This window comes from Corvus kubaryi, unplaced genomic scaffold (genome assembly GCF_017639235.1).
Source record: "Corvus kubaryi isolate FWS band 111438036 unplaced genomic scaffold, C.kubaryi_AGA036_p1.0 37383, whole genome shotgun sequence".
Taxonomy (NCBI): domain Eukaryota; kingdom Metazoa; phylum Chordata; class Aves; order Passeriformes; family Corvidae; genus Corvus; species Corvus kubaryi.
The window spans coordinates 1,033,634-1,048,979 of NW_024581125.1; the positions used below are offsets into that span (position 1 = coordinate 1,033,634).

Below are 15,346 nucleotides of genomic sequence, written 5' to 3' on the forward strand. Positions count from 1 at the left end.
CCGTGGCACGGGCTCATTTTAAGAACTTCCCAAATCACGGGAACTTGTGGGAGGCTCAAATTTAATAAGAAAAAGCATAAAGTTCCCCCTGCTTGTAAGCTGTCGGATTGCAGCGTGGCAGCCGGTCACAAGGCTGGACACCGGGAGAATCCGACTCCTCGAGCGACAGAAGGAATTGGGTGTCACTCAACACTACAGGTGTTCTAGGGCAAAGACCCCTAAAGGCCAACAGACTTGATGGTCACTGGATTCATGCCCTGTTGTTGCTGTGGGATCCTGGAAAAGGAACCTGGGGCTGGTAGCTGGTAGAGCTACGAGCATGGAAACTGCGCTAGGAACGACGGGGGGACAAGCAGAGGCGGTGCCAAACAGGAACCTCACCACATGTGTGCCATCCCACCCAGGCACTGCCTTGGGAGAGGTGGCTGCAGGTCCATAAGCCAAAAAAGAAAAAGGGGTGGGCACTTTTTACCAGCCAGCCTGGATTTCAGCATTGGGAACGGGGTCCAGTCTGCCAATTGAAACTCTTCCCAATCAAAAGACAGAGCCTCTCTCTACATCCATTCTCCTTGCTCCGTGCAGCTGCAGGTGTTCTCTCCCAGCTCTTGGACAGCCTCACCTGTAGCCAGGAATGTTCTGCTGTGGTTGCAGCCATGCCAGAGCACCACAATGCAAAGGATTTAAACAGAGGTGGAGACTCTCAGGAGTCATGCCCAACTTCCCTGCTGCCAGAGCCAAGACCAGGCTGCCTCAGATCAAGGCAAAACCTTCAGGTGAGCTCTTTGACCAGCTTCTGCCGTGGTTTCTCTGCGATCAGTCAGAGGTGGTGATGAAACACGTGGAATGAGACCGCTCAGACCATTTGAACAGGAAGAACTTGGCATTCAGAGTCCCAAGATCCTTGTTGTTTTTCACCTTGCTGCAGCGGTCTGGACAACATTGAGCCTTCCACTTCATCCCTAAAAAGGGAACCATTTGCCTCTTGTATGCTGGGACCAGCTAATATTCCACTGGAAGCTGAGTATATAAAATTCCTTCCCAACAACCGAGGCACAGTGTTGTAGCAGTCCAAGAGTAATTTTAAATATTGAGCCAACTGCAGAGTTTAAAGACTGTCCTCTTCAAGTAGCTCCTAGGAAATGCTGCCAGCAGGATTGTAGTAATGCTGAGTGGGACTTGGGAATTGTTTAATGAAACCGACGTTCCTCTGCAGAGCCCTGGCTTTACAGCATTTGGACAACGGTGATGTCTGCTATTCCAGCTCCCTGAATCTCTGCTTTAAGTAGACTTAAGCAGTGGAACCAATTTTACATTTTCAGACTCAGAGTGCCCCAAGTTCTGGGTTTACAGCGAGGTCTGAGATTTTCACCACGTTCTCTTTGTGCCCAGTCTCCAGCATTTGCTGATAAGGACTCTGCTAGGAAGCACCAGGTGGTGAGTGGTGCCATGGCACACAGAGAAGCAATGAAAGGTGAGATGGAGAACTGACAGTTTAAGGACTTAACTTGGAGCCTACCACCAGCAAGTTCCAGATGCCAAGGCAGCTTGGGGCAGAGGGAGGGAGTTGTATCCGATTTAATCTACACAGCAAACAGGTGTTAATTAAGAAATGAAGAAATTAAAGCATCTCTCTTAGATGACTATTTTCAGACCCCTTTCACTCCCAGCAGTCAAGTCAGCTCTGTTCCCAGACAACTGGAACAATAACTCCTCTTTGTGAGTGAAATTTTGGTAATTACAAGACGCGTTTTCCTTTAAAATGTAAACCAGCCAGCATCACCACGTGCCTGTATGCTGAAAACAGTTTCAACAGCATTCCAGGCACTGAGGAGCTATTCCTGATCCCTTGTTTCCTGGACACTCAGATGACAGATGAAAGTTAATGATGTCCCTCCTGACAAAAGAAAAGTAAATTCCTCTGTTTTCCCATAGCTTTTGTGGTGTGCCATTAGCAAAATCAAAAGCTTCCTGACAAGTTCTTTACCATGGGCATGACGTGACAGAACAAGGGGGAATGGCTTCCCAGTGCCAGAGGGCAGCATTAGATGGGATACTGGGAAGAAATCCTTCCCTGTGACGGTGGGCAGGCCCTGGCACAGGGTGCCCGGAGAAGCCGGGGATGCCCCTGGATCCCTGGAAGAGTTCCAGGCCAGGCTGGACAGAGCTTGGAGCAGCCTGGGCTAGTGGAAGGTGTCCCTGCCCATGGCAGGGGGGATCAGAATGAGATGGGCTTTCAGATCCCTTCCAACCCAAAGTGTTCTATGAGTCTCTGAGTAACTTCGCCACACCTGCGGGAGACTTACATTGACATCAGCTGACAGAGGAAGGAGAAAGGCTTCTAAATTTGGTTTGCAACCTGATCCATAATTCACAGACACAACAGACTCAGCTTTAATTCTCTTCGTACCTCATCTGCTGTGTCCCTTGAGATAGGGGCAGAAAATCATACAGCCCATGCCTGTGGGCTGCTGAATGTTCTCCAACCATTGACGCCCTGGGAAGGAGAAGAAGCTTTTGAGATTCCAATTTCTCTAATTGCTCATGCACTGTCCTAAGCTGGTACCCTCTGCCACACATTTAAGTCATATAAGGAGAGGCTGAGGGAGCTGGGAGGGCTCAGCCTGGAGAACAGGAGGCTCAGAGGGGACCTTCTCACTTCTACAACTCCCTGACAGGAGGGTGCAGCCGGGGGGGGGGTCAAGCTCTGCTCCCAGGGAAAGGATGACAGGAAATGGCCTCAGGCTGTGCCAGGGAAGGGTCAGGTTGGACATCAGGAAGAATTTCTTCAGGGAAACGGTGGTCAGGCATTGGAACTGCCCAGGGTGGAGTGGAGTCCCCATCCCTGGAGGTGTTCCAGGAACACCTGGAGGTGGCACTCAGTGCTCTGGGCTGGTGACAAGGCAGGGATCAGCCACAAGTTGGACTTGATGGTCCTGGAGATCTTCTCCAACCAAAATGATTCTGTGATTCTGTGCAGTGTCTGATCCCTTTGGCACTGCAGGTCTGATGGACACAACCTCACCCTCTGCAGCTCCTACGGGTGTTGCTGGAAGTGAAGCAACAGAAAGCACAGGTTACAGCAACCAAAACCACAGTAACACAGACCAGACGGGTGCTGCGAAACATCACAGCCTGCAGCAGAATCTCAGAGGCCTCACTTCATTACTTTGACCCTTTGAAACTTCAAATATTTGAAGTTTCAGAGGCCTTCCTGTGCCTGCCGGGTAAGCAGGAACAGTTCTTACAGGGTCATTGCACAACTTTGTAGCTGATGCAAAGCAAACATTACCTCCAGACCCAAAGAGTCATGCCTGAAAAGTCACAGAGCTAGATCTATTTTAATTTTCTTTTTTTTTTTGAGTTTTCCAGACCCTGCTGATCATTCTCAAAGTTTTCTCCCTATCCCTAAGGCACATTCTCCAAAAGTTCTGCTGCTACATCCTTTTGCATTTAGTGGAAGTTACCTGCAGTGACCAGTCAAACAAAGCCCTGGGAAAACATGAACTCCTGGGGGAAACCAGGCAAAACATTAATCTCCCACATCTGAAGCCATTAACTGCCAAGTACTGTCTGTCCCCAGTGTCATACCCTGTCCCCTGTAAGTTTACTGATGCCATTTAAAAGGCATTGCCCATGAAAACAACTTTTAATATTTTTGTCATTTCCGCATTGGCATTCAAATCCTTGAGCAGAAAAATCAGATGTCAAAATTTCTAGGATTCTTAAACACCAAAGCTGTCATTTTCACCTCTGCATTTTAGAGTCTCTGAACAGTCACACAATGTTTTAGACACTACATGAAAAGTCACTGGTTCTCAGCTGGACCTTTACATCAGCATATACTCCTGATCATGACTTTAGTCAGGAGCAGCAAACCCAAGAATGAGCCAAACAGGCTGTTCCAAGCACTGTGTTCTCACATCCTGCACAGTACTAACTGGGAATTCAAGAATGGATTCACAAGTCTCGGGGTGCACAGGAAGCCACAAAGACTTGGGGATGCTGAAAGGGACCAACCTGGAGCCTGTGCCTGGCTCCAACCGTGTGATCTCACAGAGGTGGAACAGACATACCAGGTCCCATTGGAGACTCCTGTTCCTAGTTCCGTGAGCTCCAAAATTCAGCTTTAACCAGCTGATCTTTTCATCTTAGCTTGAAATCCAGGACGGGGAAAGGTAAACATGGATAAATATTCTTCCATTTCTAGTGACAGGTGTGCCTGCACCCCACCATGCCCATGGCAGGGTGGTTAGAACTGGATGATCTTGAAGATACCTTCCAACACAAAGGATTCTGTGATTACCCAAGTGGAGAGCAAAACTGAGCCACAGAAGTCCCTGCTTTTCTTCAGCACCTGCTGCTTCTTCCTTTGTTGCAAGCAAGTGCAGGATTTAGTTTGGAAGCTCATGCACGTGTCTGTAAGGTGCCTCCATGGAGGAGAGGGACAACAGCTGCAGCACAGGGCTTGTGTCCCATCAGAGTCTCTCTCTCACGATGGCACCGATCCCGCTGTCTCGGGATGCCTGACTGTGGAAGGCGATTCTGCTCTCAAGCATGGCCACTGAAGTCAGTCAGGGGCACAGGCTGCAGCTGAAGCTGCCAAGTGTCGCTGTGAGGCTGGCAAGGCAAGAGGAAGCCATTGTGGCCAATTCTGCTGGAGCCTTTTGCCAAGCCACGTGCAGCTGTGCCCACAGTACCCCCCGTCTGGCGTCCCGGCTGGTGCGGATGCCTTGTTGAGCTGCTGCCGGCATTGGGGCTCCTGCTGTTCCTGTGCACACTCTGCTGCTCTTTCTGTGGTGTCCAGAGCCACTTTGGCAGCACTGACTCGGCAGCCCTGCTCGAGGAGACATCGCCGCCCTCCCCATGGTGGCAGCAGCTGTGCGGGCCCAGAGCTCTGTGTCGAGGGGCCTCGGTCACAGCTCCGTGGCCTGGGCAGCCGCGGGGGCCCGGGCTGGCCGCCAGCCCTGCCTCTGCCCACGGCCCCTTCTTGGCAGCAGCCAGGGGCCGTGCCCCAGCAGGGCCCCCTGCCCTCCTTGTCCGCAGCCAGCCCAGCCTCAGCACCTCGGGGCTGCCCCCACCCTCTGCCGAGGCCCGGCCTCCAGGGCTTCTGCCGCAGGCCTGGGAGACGCTTTGGGAAAGCGCCAGAGCAGCCGGGCGGCAGGAACGAGGCGGCTGCCTGGGGGCCTCTGACCCCCAATTCCTCAGGCCTTCCCACCACCCCGGCCTCCTGTCCCCTCGGAGCCTCCTGCCACCCACCCCCTCACACATCCCCCTCGTGCCTTCCCACTGCCTTGTCCCGTCAGGGACTCCGCAGCACCTCATCCCTTCACGGCCTCCCACCGCCCCGGCCCCTCAGGCTCTCCCCCAGCCCAGCCAAGCTGCCCGGCAGCGGCACAGCCCCGAGGGAGCTCCAGAGGAGCCGGAGCAAGAGGCACCTCGGAGCCCTCAGCAATCCAGACAGCAACACATGGGCAGGAGGACACAGACGGCGGCTCCTGCCCGGGACAGGGCTTGGGGCCATCTCCAGGCACCAGCCTCACAGGGATCCCTGCAGCCCTGGCCCCTCCTGCCCACCCGCTCTGTCGGCAGCGCTAAGGCTTCAGCACAGCCGCCAAAGGGCTTATGGCCATTTTCCCTTCCATGCTGCACTCCCGGGGGACTTGCTGAGCACAAGCACCCTTTTTCTCCTCTTCCCCTGGGCCGTGCAGACACTGGGCACCAAAAGAAAGCTCCTGGGAGTCTGTGTATTATAACACATTCTATATTCACATACTAAAGAAAAATGAAAAGAAAAAAGAGCAATCCTAAAGAAAAGGAAAATCCTTGCTGGCTCAGGTGGGCCCAGCAGACAGAGCCTCCCAGATCACCTCCACACAGAACTCCAGAAGCGCAGGCAGCCAAGGCCCGGCAGACGAGGCCGTGTCTCCCATGCCCTGCGGAGCTGATCTTGCAGCCTCTGGACTAGGGGGTATGGACCGGTGTCCGCTATGCCAAGGGCAAACAGTGTTTGCAGAGCCAGGCTTCTGATGGCAGGGCTCACGTCTCTCCTCATATGTTCAAGGGCTGGAAGAGAGAGGAAGAGAGCCGTGGTCAGATCCCAGATCTGCAGGGACCCGAGGAGAGCCCCCTGCCAGGGCCATCCCAGCCTGCTCTTGCCATGGCCAGGAGGGAGGAGGGACCAACGGGATCAGCCCGAAGGTGCTGGCCACGAATCCCCCACGTGCCCCTGAAAGCTCTCTGTGCTCTGTGCACACCGCCCCTCGTCTGCACAGGGAGCAGAGCCCTCCGCAGCCGGGGCAGGGATTGCAGCTCGCTCTGAAAAGCCCCGGTGATGCCTTGCTGCCCTCACTCACCTAACCAGATGAAGCGGAAATCTGACGATTGCCTCCTCAAGCGCCGTGCAGCGATCTCTGGGAACACAGAGGCGGTCACGGCCCAGCGGCACAGCTCCCTCGCAGCGGCGCTGCCAGCCCCGTGGCCACACGCTCTCCTCCCCCGGCAGGGCTCAGCCCGGGCCCTTGCCGCATCCTGACGCCCGAGGGCACGGCTGCGGGAGGGCGGCAGCAGCCCCGAGGGCAGGCGGGGCTCCACGGCCCCGGGCCCGGATCCCGCTGCCGGGGCAGCAGCCGGGGCTGGGGCCGAGCTGCGGCGGGGCAGGGAGGGGCCCCGGGCTCGTGGCTCACCGATGAACCCGACGGCCGCCTCTCGCAGGGACTCCTGCGGGCTGTCCACGTAGTTGATGGCCTGGTACAGGTGCCTGGCCACTCGGCTCCTGTCCTCTGCCAGCTGCAGAGAGCGCCAGGAGGGAAGGGTTGGCGCGGGCTCAGCCCCTTGGCCGGGCGCTCCCTGCGCCCAGCCCTGGCCTCCCCTGCCCGCACGGCCCCGAGGCCCGGCCAGCAGCCGCTGGCGCCGGGCTCTGGAGGGGGCCGAGGGCCGGCTGCTGCCCGGGGAGCCGCGGTGCCGCCCCGCGCCACGGCCCAGCGGGGCCCGGGCTCCATGGGCACCCGGCTCGGGGCCAGAGGAGCCTGGAGAAGAGCCTGTGCGGCTCCGGGAAGGGAGCAGCGTGTGGGGCGCAGGCTGGCACCCCTGGGTGCAGCAGTGGGCAGGGGCACAGCTGCCAGCGCCACACACTGAGCACGACGAGCAGGGGGCTTCTCCAGACTGCAGTTTGGACTTCCACACCGTCCTTACCAGGCACTCGGCAAACTTCCACAGCTGCTGCTTCTTCAGCGGCTTTTCGAAATCCTTCCTCTTCAGGAACTTGGCCACACAAAGCAGCGTTCCCTGAGAGGCCTGGAGAGCAGCAGAGACACGGAGATGGCACCACAGCCCAGGGCACAGGACCCGCGTCCCTGTGCCAAGGCCAGGAGGAGGCTGCAGCCCGTGTGGCCCCAGGGCAGGAGGCAGCTGAGCCCCCTCCCAGGGGGACCCCGGCAGCCCACGAGTCCTCACTTCTGCCACATTCCGGTTCTCATCATGGCAGTGGAAGAAGAGCGGGACCAGACTCCTGCACACTTGTGTCTTCAGAGGCTTTTCTCCTTCTTCTGCCACAAGAGACATCAAAGTCCGGAAGACAGACATGGACAGCAGCTGCACCTGGCTATCATCCTGTGAGAAAAGAAAGGAAGACCTCAGTATCTGCTGCTCCAGGCCCACCAGGGCACAGGCCTGAAAATCCCCAGGGCACCAAGTGTCCGGGAGGCACCCAGTGGCCGTGGCTGAGGACACCGAGCCTTACGTTCTCAAAGAGTGGCAGCAGTGCCTCAGCCAGCTGCAGGGCGATGGGGTGTGGTATTGGGGCGCCATTATACGTAAGCAGACTGCTGAGTACAATGATGCTCATCCCAACCACGTCGCTGGCATTTTCCCGCAGGAGCTTCACAAGGCTTTCAGTCAGGCTCCACGTTCTTTCGGCCTGTGTGGAACACAAGGCTGTGCAGCCTCACCCTGCTGCCGCAGGGCCCAGTGGCCAAAGGGCTGTCCCGAAGCACTCGGGCAGCTGAGCCGGGAGGCAGGAGAGCTGGGAGCAGCTGCCTCAGCGCCCAAAGCCCAGCCAAGCCCAAGGGACTGCATTCCCCAGCCCCACGGTGCCAGCGCAGCTTCAGCCGCTGCCCCCTTCTCACCACTGAGGGATCGTCCCTGAGCACAAGGAGGGCCCTGAGTGCCAGGCGACGCATCTGTCTGCGCTCGCTCTGCAGGTATTTTGAGGAGACCTCCACAACACTGTCACCACATTCCCTCAAGTCCAGGCACTTGAGCACCTGAAAGGCACAGGGTAGTGACAGGGGAGCCGGCCGGCAGGAGCCCAGAACCGCCCAGGGCTGGGCCCAGGCAGCAGCGCAGGGCACGGGCACCGTCCCAGGCAGCTGTGGCTGCGAGAGAGCAGAGAGCTGGGAGGCAGCTCAGCGAGGCAGCGCTGGCCGTCAATCTCACCTCCACAAAGAACACCAGGGCAGGCAGATCCCACTTTGGCTCCACCCTGCTGAGCAGCTCAAGGAGGTGGCGTGCGATCCGGGAACAAAAGGGTATGGATGCACAGTGCATCTCCCCGCAAGTGGAAAAAGGAACCAAGAGCCTGAGCCGGGGGGGAAACCTCTCCCAGGACTGACTCACAGAGGTCTCGTCTTTCTTTCCCCACCACCCTGCCAGGGGACTTGGGCCCTCTGGAAGGCGGCTGCTCCTGGGCACCCTCCTCTCCCAGCCTTTCCCGGTCAGCTCAGCCATCCCTCGGTGACGAGACCCTCTGGCCCACGACCACGGGGACTGTGGGGGGCACCCCAGGCACAGGGCACAAATGTCGGGGCAGCGGGGAGTAGGGGCTCTCACCTGGCCAGCAGAGCCACGGCATAGGGGTGGGTGTCAGCACAGAGCAGCGCATCCCAGCCACGCTTGCATTGCACTGCCACCACCACATGCTCATACTCCAGTCGGCAGAGCAGAACCTTCAAGGTCTGCACTGCAAACCTGTGTGCAGAGTAAAGCCCAGGTCATGTTGTGGGCACTGGCTCCTGCCCTGGGGACATGGCAGGGACAGGAGGACTGGCATGGAGCACCTGCTGGGCTCGGTGGGAAGGTCGTGTTCCTCCCGGCATAGTCTCCACAAGTTATCGACCTTCTCTGTCATCTCCACTGTACTGAAGAACACTTGGGAGAGCAGATGCACAAAGAGGCGGGGAAAAAACACCCTGGGTGTCACTACACGTGGGCAACAGGACACCTGGAGGATCTTCCACATCACCACAGTTGCCTGCAAAGGACAAACCACCTTGAGACAGCGCTCACTGCTGAGGCGTCCATGTGGCAGGGCCCGAGCGTGGAAGGGGAGGCCAGGGGAGACGCAGGGGGAGCACCGGGCCTGGTGTCCCTGAACCTGCCCCTAGCCCAGGTTTCAGCCCAGCGCCTGAGGCAGGGAGACGCAGTGGGCGAAGGAGGATGGGGAGCTGCTGGAGCGGCGACCTGGGGGCGAGCAAAGGCCGGTTCCAGAAACTCACAGCCAGGGCAAAGACATCTGTGTTGTCCCCGTCGGAGGTGCGCGTGCTGTGCTCTGGCCAGCTCCCCAGCACATCGAGGAGCAGCAGCAGCGCCGGCTCCGCAGTCATGGGCGAGGACATGATGGTCTTCCACATGGTCGTAGCAGCTCTGTGGGGTCAGAGCTCTGTCTCAGGGGCGGTCTCGGCCACAGCACCGTGGCCTGGGCAGCAGCGGGGACCTGAGCTGGCTGCCAGCCCTGCCTCTGCCCACCGCCCCTCGCCAGCAGCACCCAGGCAGCCCATCCCTGTAGGAACTGGCCCCTGAGGGAGCCTGAGGGAGGGAGCATGGAAGCAGGCTCGGGGGCTGACATGCCAGGGCTGGGAAATGGAGGAGCCAGAGGGCCCTGGACTCTCTGTTTGTCAGGCACCTGGGACAGGCTCCGCAGGGTGATGGGCTGGTGAGCCCTGTGGGCAGGTGGGCCCCATACCTGTCACATGATGGGGCCACACGCAGCAGAGTTATCCCCACATCGGCTGGGTGTGCCTCAGCCAGCTCCAGCAGGGTCCTGTCCAGACTCTGCTCATCAGACTCATTGGCCATGAGCCACTGGTGGATGTCCCTGACCATGGCGGGCACCTGGAGAAGGCACGGGGAGAGTTGGAAAGCTGCCAGAGGGAGCAATGTCCCCGGCTTCCCCAGAGAAGTGCTGCCCTTCCCACTACACTGCGATGGACACAAAGGCTTGCGGTGAGTGACCAGCGGGCACAGCTTGGGGGGCCAAACCATTCCTGGGGGAAAAGAATCACGGCCACAGGCTGCTTACTTGCTTTGCAACAGAGACACTCCTCTGCACAAGCAAATCCAGCATGGCAGCACTGGTGTCGGTGCTGTAGACGTCACAGTTTTCCATGGACCCAGTGCCCATGATGCTGGTCTCTTCCTGCCAAACGCACTCGATGAATTTGCAAGTCACCAGCAGGAGAACAAAGGACAGGGAGGAGAGGGCTGTTCCATGGGGTGCTCCAAGGGCGGTGCTCGGCTGAGCAGCGACAGCAGGCCCAGCCCAGGTGGGGATGGCTGCAGGTACCTGCGCTGCTCTGCGGGAGCGGCCGTGGGCACCGTCCTGCTCTTGTGTCCGGTCCAGGGCTGCATCTGGCGAAGAGCGGGCGCAGCCAGAGCTGAGGGGCTGCAGGAGAGGCCGGAGAACGCAGCCCAGCCCTGCGCTGCCCAGACAGGGACAGCTCCAGGATAGCCAGGGGATGGAGCACGGCTGCTGCAGCCCCTCTTCTGTCCTGTCCATGGGCATATCCCCAGGGGATGGGACGTGATGGGATGGGATTGGGCCAAGCTGTCTGCAGGCAGCAGCCCTGGCACCCAGCTCTGCCACTCACCCTCCTGCGGCAGCTGGAACTGCTCCACCTCTGCAGGCTGCTCTTCTGGGGCAGCTCCAGGGCCTTCTTCCTCCTCCTCCACCCAGGCCAGCTTGGGCACGATCGGGGGTCTCTGCTCCATGTCACCAATGGGATTTAAGGTGACTTCCTGGAGAGAGATCTCAGAAGAGCTCTGACTCATCATGTTCCGCAGTCGTGCCTTGAAGGCACCCGCAAGACAGAAGTTTTGGGAATGCCACAGGACAGCAAGTCCTGCACTGTGTTCTCAAGGGCTCCTGCTACAATGACAGGAGACTCCTCGTCAAGGATAGTGGTCAGCAAAGCCAACGGTCTTGCCTTGAGGGCACCGGCCACAGGGATGGGAGGTGCCTCGGAAAAGCTCTGGGGCACCAAATCCCACGGTCTGCCCTCGAGGGCACCTGCAGAGAAGCCTCGGGAAGGCCACAGGTCACCAAGTCCCGTGGTCTGGCCTCGAGGTCACCTGCAGGAATAACGCTTCGGAAAAGCTCCGGGTCGGCAAGGAAAGCGTGCGCTGTGCGGGGGCTCCTCACGGCACCGCTCTGTCCCGTCCTGTCCCGTCGCGTGCTCCGAGCACTGTGGCGTGGCCGCGTCGCCGCCAGCCCCGATGTCACAAAGGGCCCTGGGACACCCTGTCCCGTTCCACCCCACGGTGACCATGCTGCACCATGTCACAAAGGGCCCTGGGACACCCTGTCCCGTTCCACCCCACAGTGGCCATGCTGCACCGTGTCACAAAGGGCCCTTGCACACACTGCCACCTGCCCTGGGGCCGCCCCCAGCCCAGCCCAAGTGGCCCAGGTTGGAAGGAATCCCTTGTCCCAAGTGTCTAAGGCAGCCCGACAGGAACTTTAGCATCGGCTCCAGCCATAAGCAAGCGCTCCCCTGCTCTGTGGGCTCGGGGCAGCACCAGGAGCCCCCACGGCTGCCGCCGCAGCCGCCGCGGGAAGGGCTCGGGGTCTTCCACAGAAGCTGGCACGGCCTCCTTGGGACACGTCCCGGCCGGTGGCCATCCTAAAGCAGGGGCTGTGACACAGACAAGGAACGTGTGGGCCAGGGCACGAATGCTGCTCTGAGCCCTGGGGCCCGGGAGCACTGAAATCAGCAGGTGTGGCAGAGTCCCCTCCGAAGCAGACCTGCCACCCCCTGAGCCCTGGCAGCACTGGTGCCCGTCTCCTGCCCCAGAGACCTGTGCCCCTGGGGGGCTTCTGTGCCAGAGGGCAGCCAAAGCCAAGGTGCACTGGGGTCTGTGCTCCTTCCTGCAGGGGGCTGTTGGCAATGCATGCTATCTGTCAGATCATGTTGCTACTTCCTGGAGTGAAGTTTTTCATGCAAGGGAGTAGCAGTAGCACAAAAACACCAAGAGCTGCTGAGGTTCAGAGGATGATGAGATTACAAAGAGACACTGTGAAGTTGCTTTGTACTTTCCTGACTGTCTTTCTTGCATTCTCAAAAAAAAAAAAAAGCAGCAGAATCCTAAGTTTATTGCAGCGTTTGCTGTGTGTCCAGCTGAGGTCAACAAGTGCTATGCAGTGCATTGGGAACATGCAGAGGACAGGGATAACTCTTGGAGAACAAAAGATTCTGTATCTCTGATAATGGCCACCACCTGGAAGGTGCAGTCAAGGAAAGTGCTAGAAGCAGACTTGCTCTTTTTGTGCACATTGCCGTACGCACTCTGCTGCTCTTTCTGTGGTGTCCAGAGCCACTTTGGCAGCACTGACTCGGCAGCCCTGCTCGAGGAGACATCGCCGCCCTCCCCATGGTGGCAGCAGCTGTGCGGGCCCAGAGCTCTGTGTCGAGGGGCCTCGGTCACAGCTCCGTGGCCTGGGCAGCCGCGGGGGCCCGGGCTGGCCGCCAGCCCTGCCTCTGCCCACTGCCCCTTCTTGGCAGCAGCCAGGGGCTGTGCCCCAGCAGGGCTCCCTTTTCACTCCTTGAAGGTGTTGACACCAAATACTGGGCGATGGAGGAGTCAGGGCTCCACAGCCCCAGGGCCCGCTGCCGGGGCAGCAGCCAGGGCGGGGAGGGGCCCCGGGCTTGTGGCTCACACCCATGAACCCGACGGCCGCCTCTCGCAGGGACTCCTGCAGGCTCGCCAGGTACTCGATGGCCTGGTACAGGTGCCTGGCCGCTCGGCTCCTGTCCACTGCCAGCTGCAGAGAGCGCCAGGAGGGAAGGGTTGGCGCGGGCTCAGCCCCTTGGCCGGGCGCTCCCTGCGCCCAGCCCTGGCCTCCCCTGCCCGCACGGCCCCGAGGCCCGGCCAGCAGCCGCTGGCGCCGGGCTCTGGAGGGGGCCGAGGGCCGGCTGCTGCCCGGGGAGCCGCGGTGCCGCCCCGCGCCACGGCCCAGCGGGGCCCGGGCTCCATGGGCACCCGGCTCGGGGCCAGAGGAGCCTGGAGAAGAGCCTGTGCGGCCCCGGGAAGGGAGCAGCGTGTGGGGCGCAGGCTGGCACCCCTGGGTGCAGCAGTGGACACGCACTGACTTCAGAATTTAGTCCTTACAGAACACTGTTTCACAGTTACATTCACACATTTACAAGAGAACAGATCTCTAGAGCTATGGGCAATCACACAGCAGGTTTTATATAGGGAAGGAGTGAACTAAAAGCACAATTTTCACATCAAATACCTATGAGTGATATGGGAAAATAACTTCTGTAAAGGAAACTTATCTCAAGAATTTATGATGCAAGGTAACTGGCATGTGAATCAATGAAAGCCCAGCTCCTTTCCTTCAACTTTTCAGCAGGAAAACACAAATACTTCCACCTGTAAACTATTACCACTGCTAGTGGTAGTGCTGGATCCCCCAGGATCATGTCATGCACAGCATACAGTACAGTTGGGTCATGCCATGCACTGAGAAAAGAGCAGCAACCTCTCTGATATTATCATAAGGATTTAAAGCTAGCAGAGAGTATCCAAAGAAGAGCATGAAAATGATGAAGGGACAAGAGGGGAAGCTGTATGAGGAACAGCTGAGGTCAGTGTGCTTGTTCAGCTTGGAGAGGAGGAGGAGGAGGATGAGACAGAGAGGAGATCTGATCATGGCCTGCAATTTCCTCCCGAGGGACAGCTCCAATCTCTGCTCTCTGCGACAGGGACAGCACCCAGGGAACTGCTGGAGCTGTGCCAGGGCAGGGTTAGGTTGGAGAGCAGGGAAAGGTTCTTTCCCCAGAGGGTGCTGGGCACTGCCCAGGCTCCCCAGGGAATGGGCACGGCCCCGAGGCTGCCAGAGCTCCAGGAGGGTTTGGACAGCACTGCCAGGGATGCCCAGGGTGGGATTGGTGGGGGGGTCTGTGCAGGGCCAGGGGCTGGATCAGTGATCCTTGTGTGGGTCCTTTCAGCTCTGGAGAGTATGATTCCATGATTCCTAGACACTGGGAATGAAGACTGATACAATGCTTTACCATGTAAATAAATGACATCTATAGTGCCTTCAGTTGGCTGTGCCCTCAAGTTATACCACACAAAGCGTGACAAAATTCAGCTGCTACCTTAGACAGCACAAAGAGTCACCTCACCATATCAAGCATTGCACTATTTAAAGCTTCCAGCAATATCTTCTCCATATCCAAATGCAAACACATCAGCAGACAGATGTTGGGAAAATCAAATGAATTTCAGCATTCCCAGGATACAAATTATCACTAAAGAAACCAGCAAGGATTGTACACAAGGCCTTTGGCAACACTTCCTAGATGAATTCAAGTCTCTCCCATGCAGGGCTGTTAATAGTTGAGCTGCTGCACAATTCCAGGTAGAGTGGCAACAAGTCCACAGTGGTCATGTAGAGTCTGAAATAAGGATGCAGGGTTGGATCAAGGGCTTTCCTCGGGGGAATGATTCCGAAATCCACAGCATTCTGGCACGCCAGCATTCCAGACCTCAGCAGGTCTGACAGACAGCCCACGCAAGGAACGAGCGCGATCTGGCTACTACAGGACGGAATGGGAAGGGAGATGGATTCACTCAGACAAGCAATTAGTGCCTGAAGGAAACCCATGCATGGGCCCCTTTGAGTGAAATGGAAAAGCAAAGGGATTTTGGCAACAGCAGCAGAACTCTTGGAAATAGGAGTGCTTTGCAACAGCAGCTTACAGGGACTAATTGCTGCCACTGGACATTAGGGCAGATGAAAAGAAGAAGAGTTTGGGTAACGTGGGAATCCTGCCGGAGATAAGCAGTCATCTCCTGTTTCACCACCACCTTGCAACAAGCAGAAAGGGCTGTTTGATCAACAAAAATCAAAGTAGCAAGCAAATCCTGCTGATTCCTGCTGAGACACTGACACACTGGTGCCTCCGTTACCGTCTGCTTGGGGGTTACTGCCAGCTCCGAGCAATTTTCTTCATGAATTGGTACCTGTGTGAGCAACAGAAAGAATTGGAGAATAGAGAGCTCCCAGCCCACCTCAAGGCTTTGCTTTCATCCTCACAACATGAGCTCAGGTGACTGGATGCCTTGT

The 15,346-nt window shown here is 57.8% G+C and overlaps 2 protein-coding genes across 17 annotated transcripts in view; both read right to left on the bottom strand.

Moving 5' to 3' along the window:
• Positions 1-5,745: 5,745 nt before the first annotated feature.
• Positions 5,746-12,155, bottom strand: LOC121667997 (maestro heat-like repeat-containing protein family member 7). Of its 3 annotated transcripts, none has more exons than XM_042035348.1 (14): positions 10,863-12,155; positions 10,559-10,623; positions 10,295-10,411; positions 9,959-10,107; positions 9,492-9,639; positions 9,054-9,247; positions 8,827-8,964; positions 8,434-8,548; positions 8,124-8,261; positions 7,739-7,915; positions 7,453-7,608; positions 6,684-7,293; positions 6,354-6,410; positions 5,746-6,063 (listed from the first exon to the last, which is right to left on the bottom strand). In XM_042035348.1, the coding sequence occupies exons 1-14, from the start codon at positions 11,044-11,046 to the stop codon at positions 5,864-5,866; spliced, it is 2,448 nt and encodes an 815-aa protein (XP_041891282.1). In that variant the 5' UTR covers positions 11,047-12,155; the 3' UTR covers positions 5,746-5,863. The 3 variants fall into 3 exon arrangements, with proteins under 3 accessions (XP_041891282.1, XP_041891283.1, XP_041891281.1); XM_042035349.1 differs by having other exon boundaries at positions 6,684-6,786; positions 7,192-7,293; positions 10,295-10,623; XM_042035347.1 differs by having other exon boundaries at positions 10,295-10,623.
• A 2,251-nt stretch (positions 12,156-14,406) lies between these two features.
• The window catches only part of TRPM8 (transient receptor potential cation channel subfamily M member 8), an 87,125-nt gene continuing 86,185 nt past the window's right edge, over positions 14,407-15,346 (bottom strand). For all 14 annotated transcript variants that reach the window (XR_006017217.1, XM_042035337.1, XM_042035336.1 and 11 more), the window contains one exon: positions 14,407-15,243. The gene's annotated coding sequence lies outside the window, so the exon portion shown is untranslated. The remainder of the gene's footprint in view (positions 15,244-15,346) is intronic.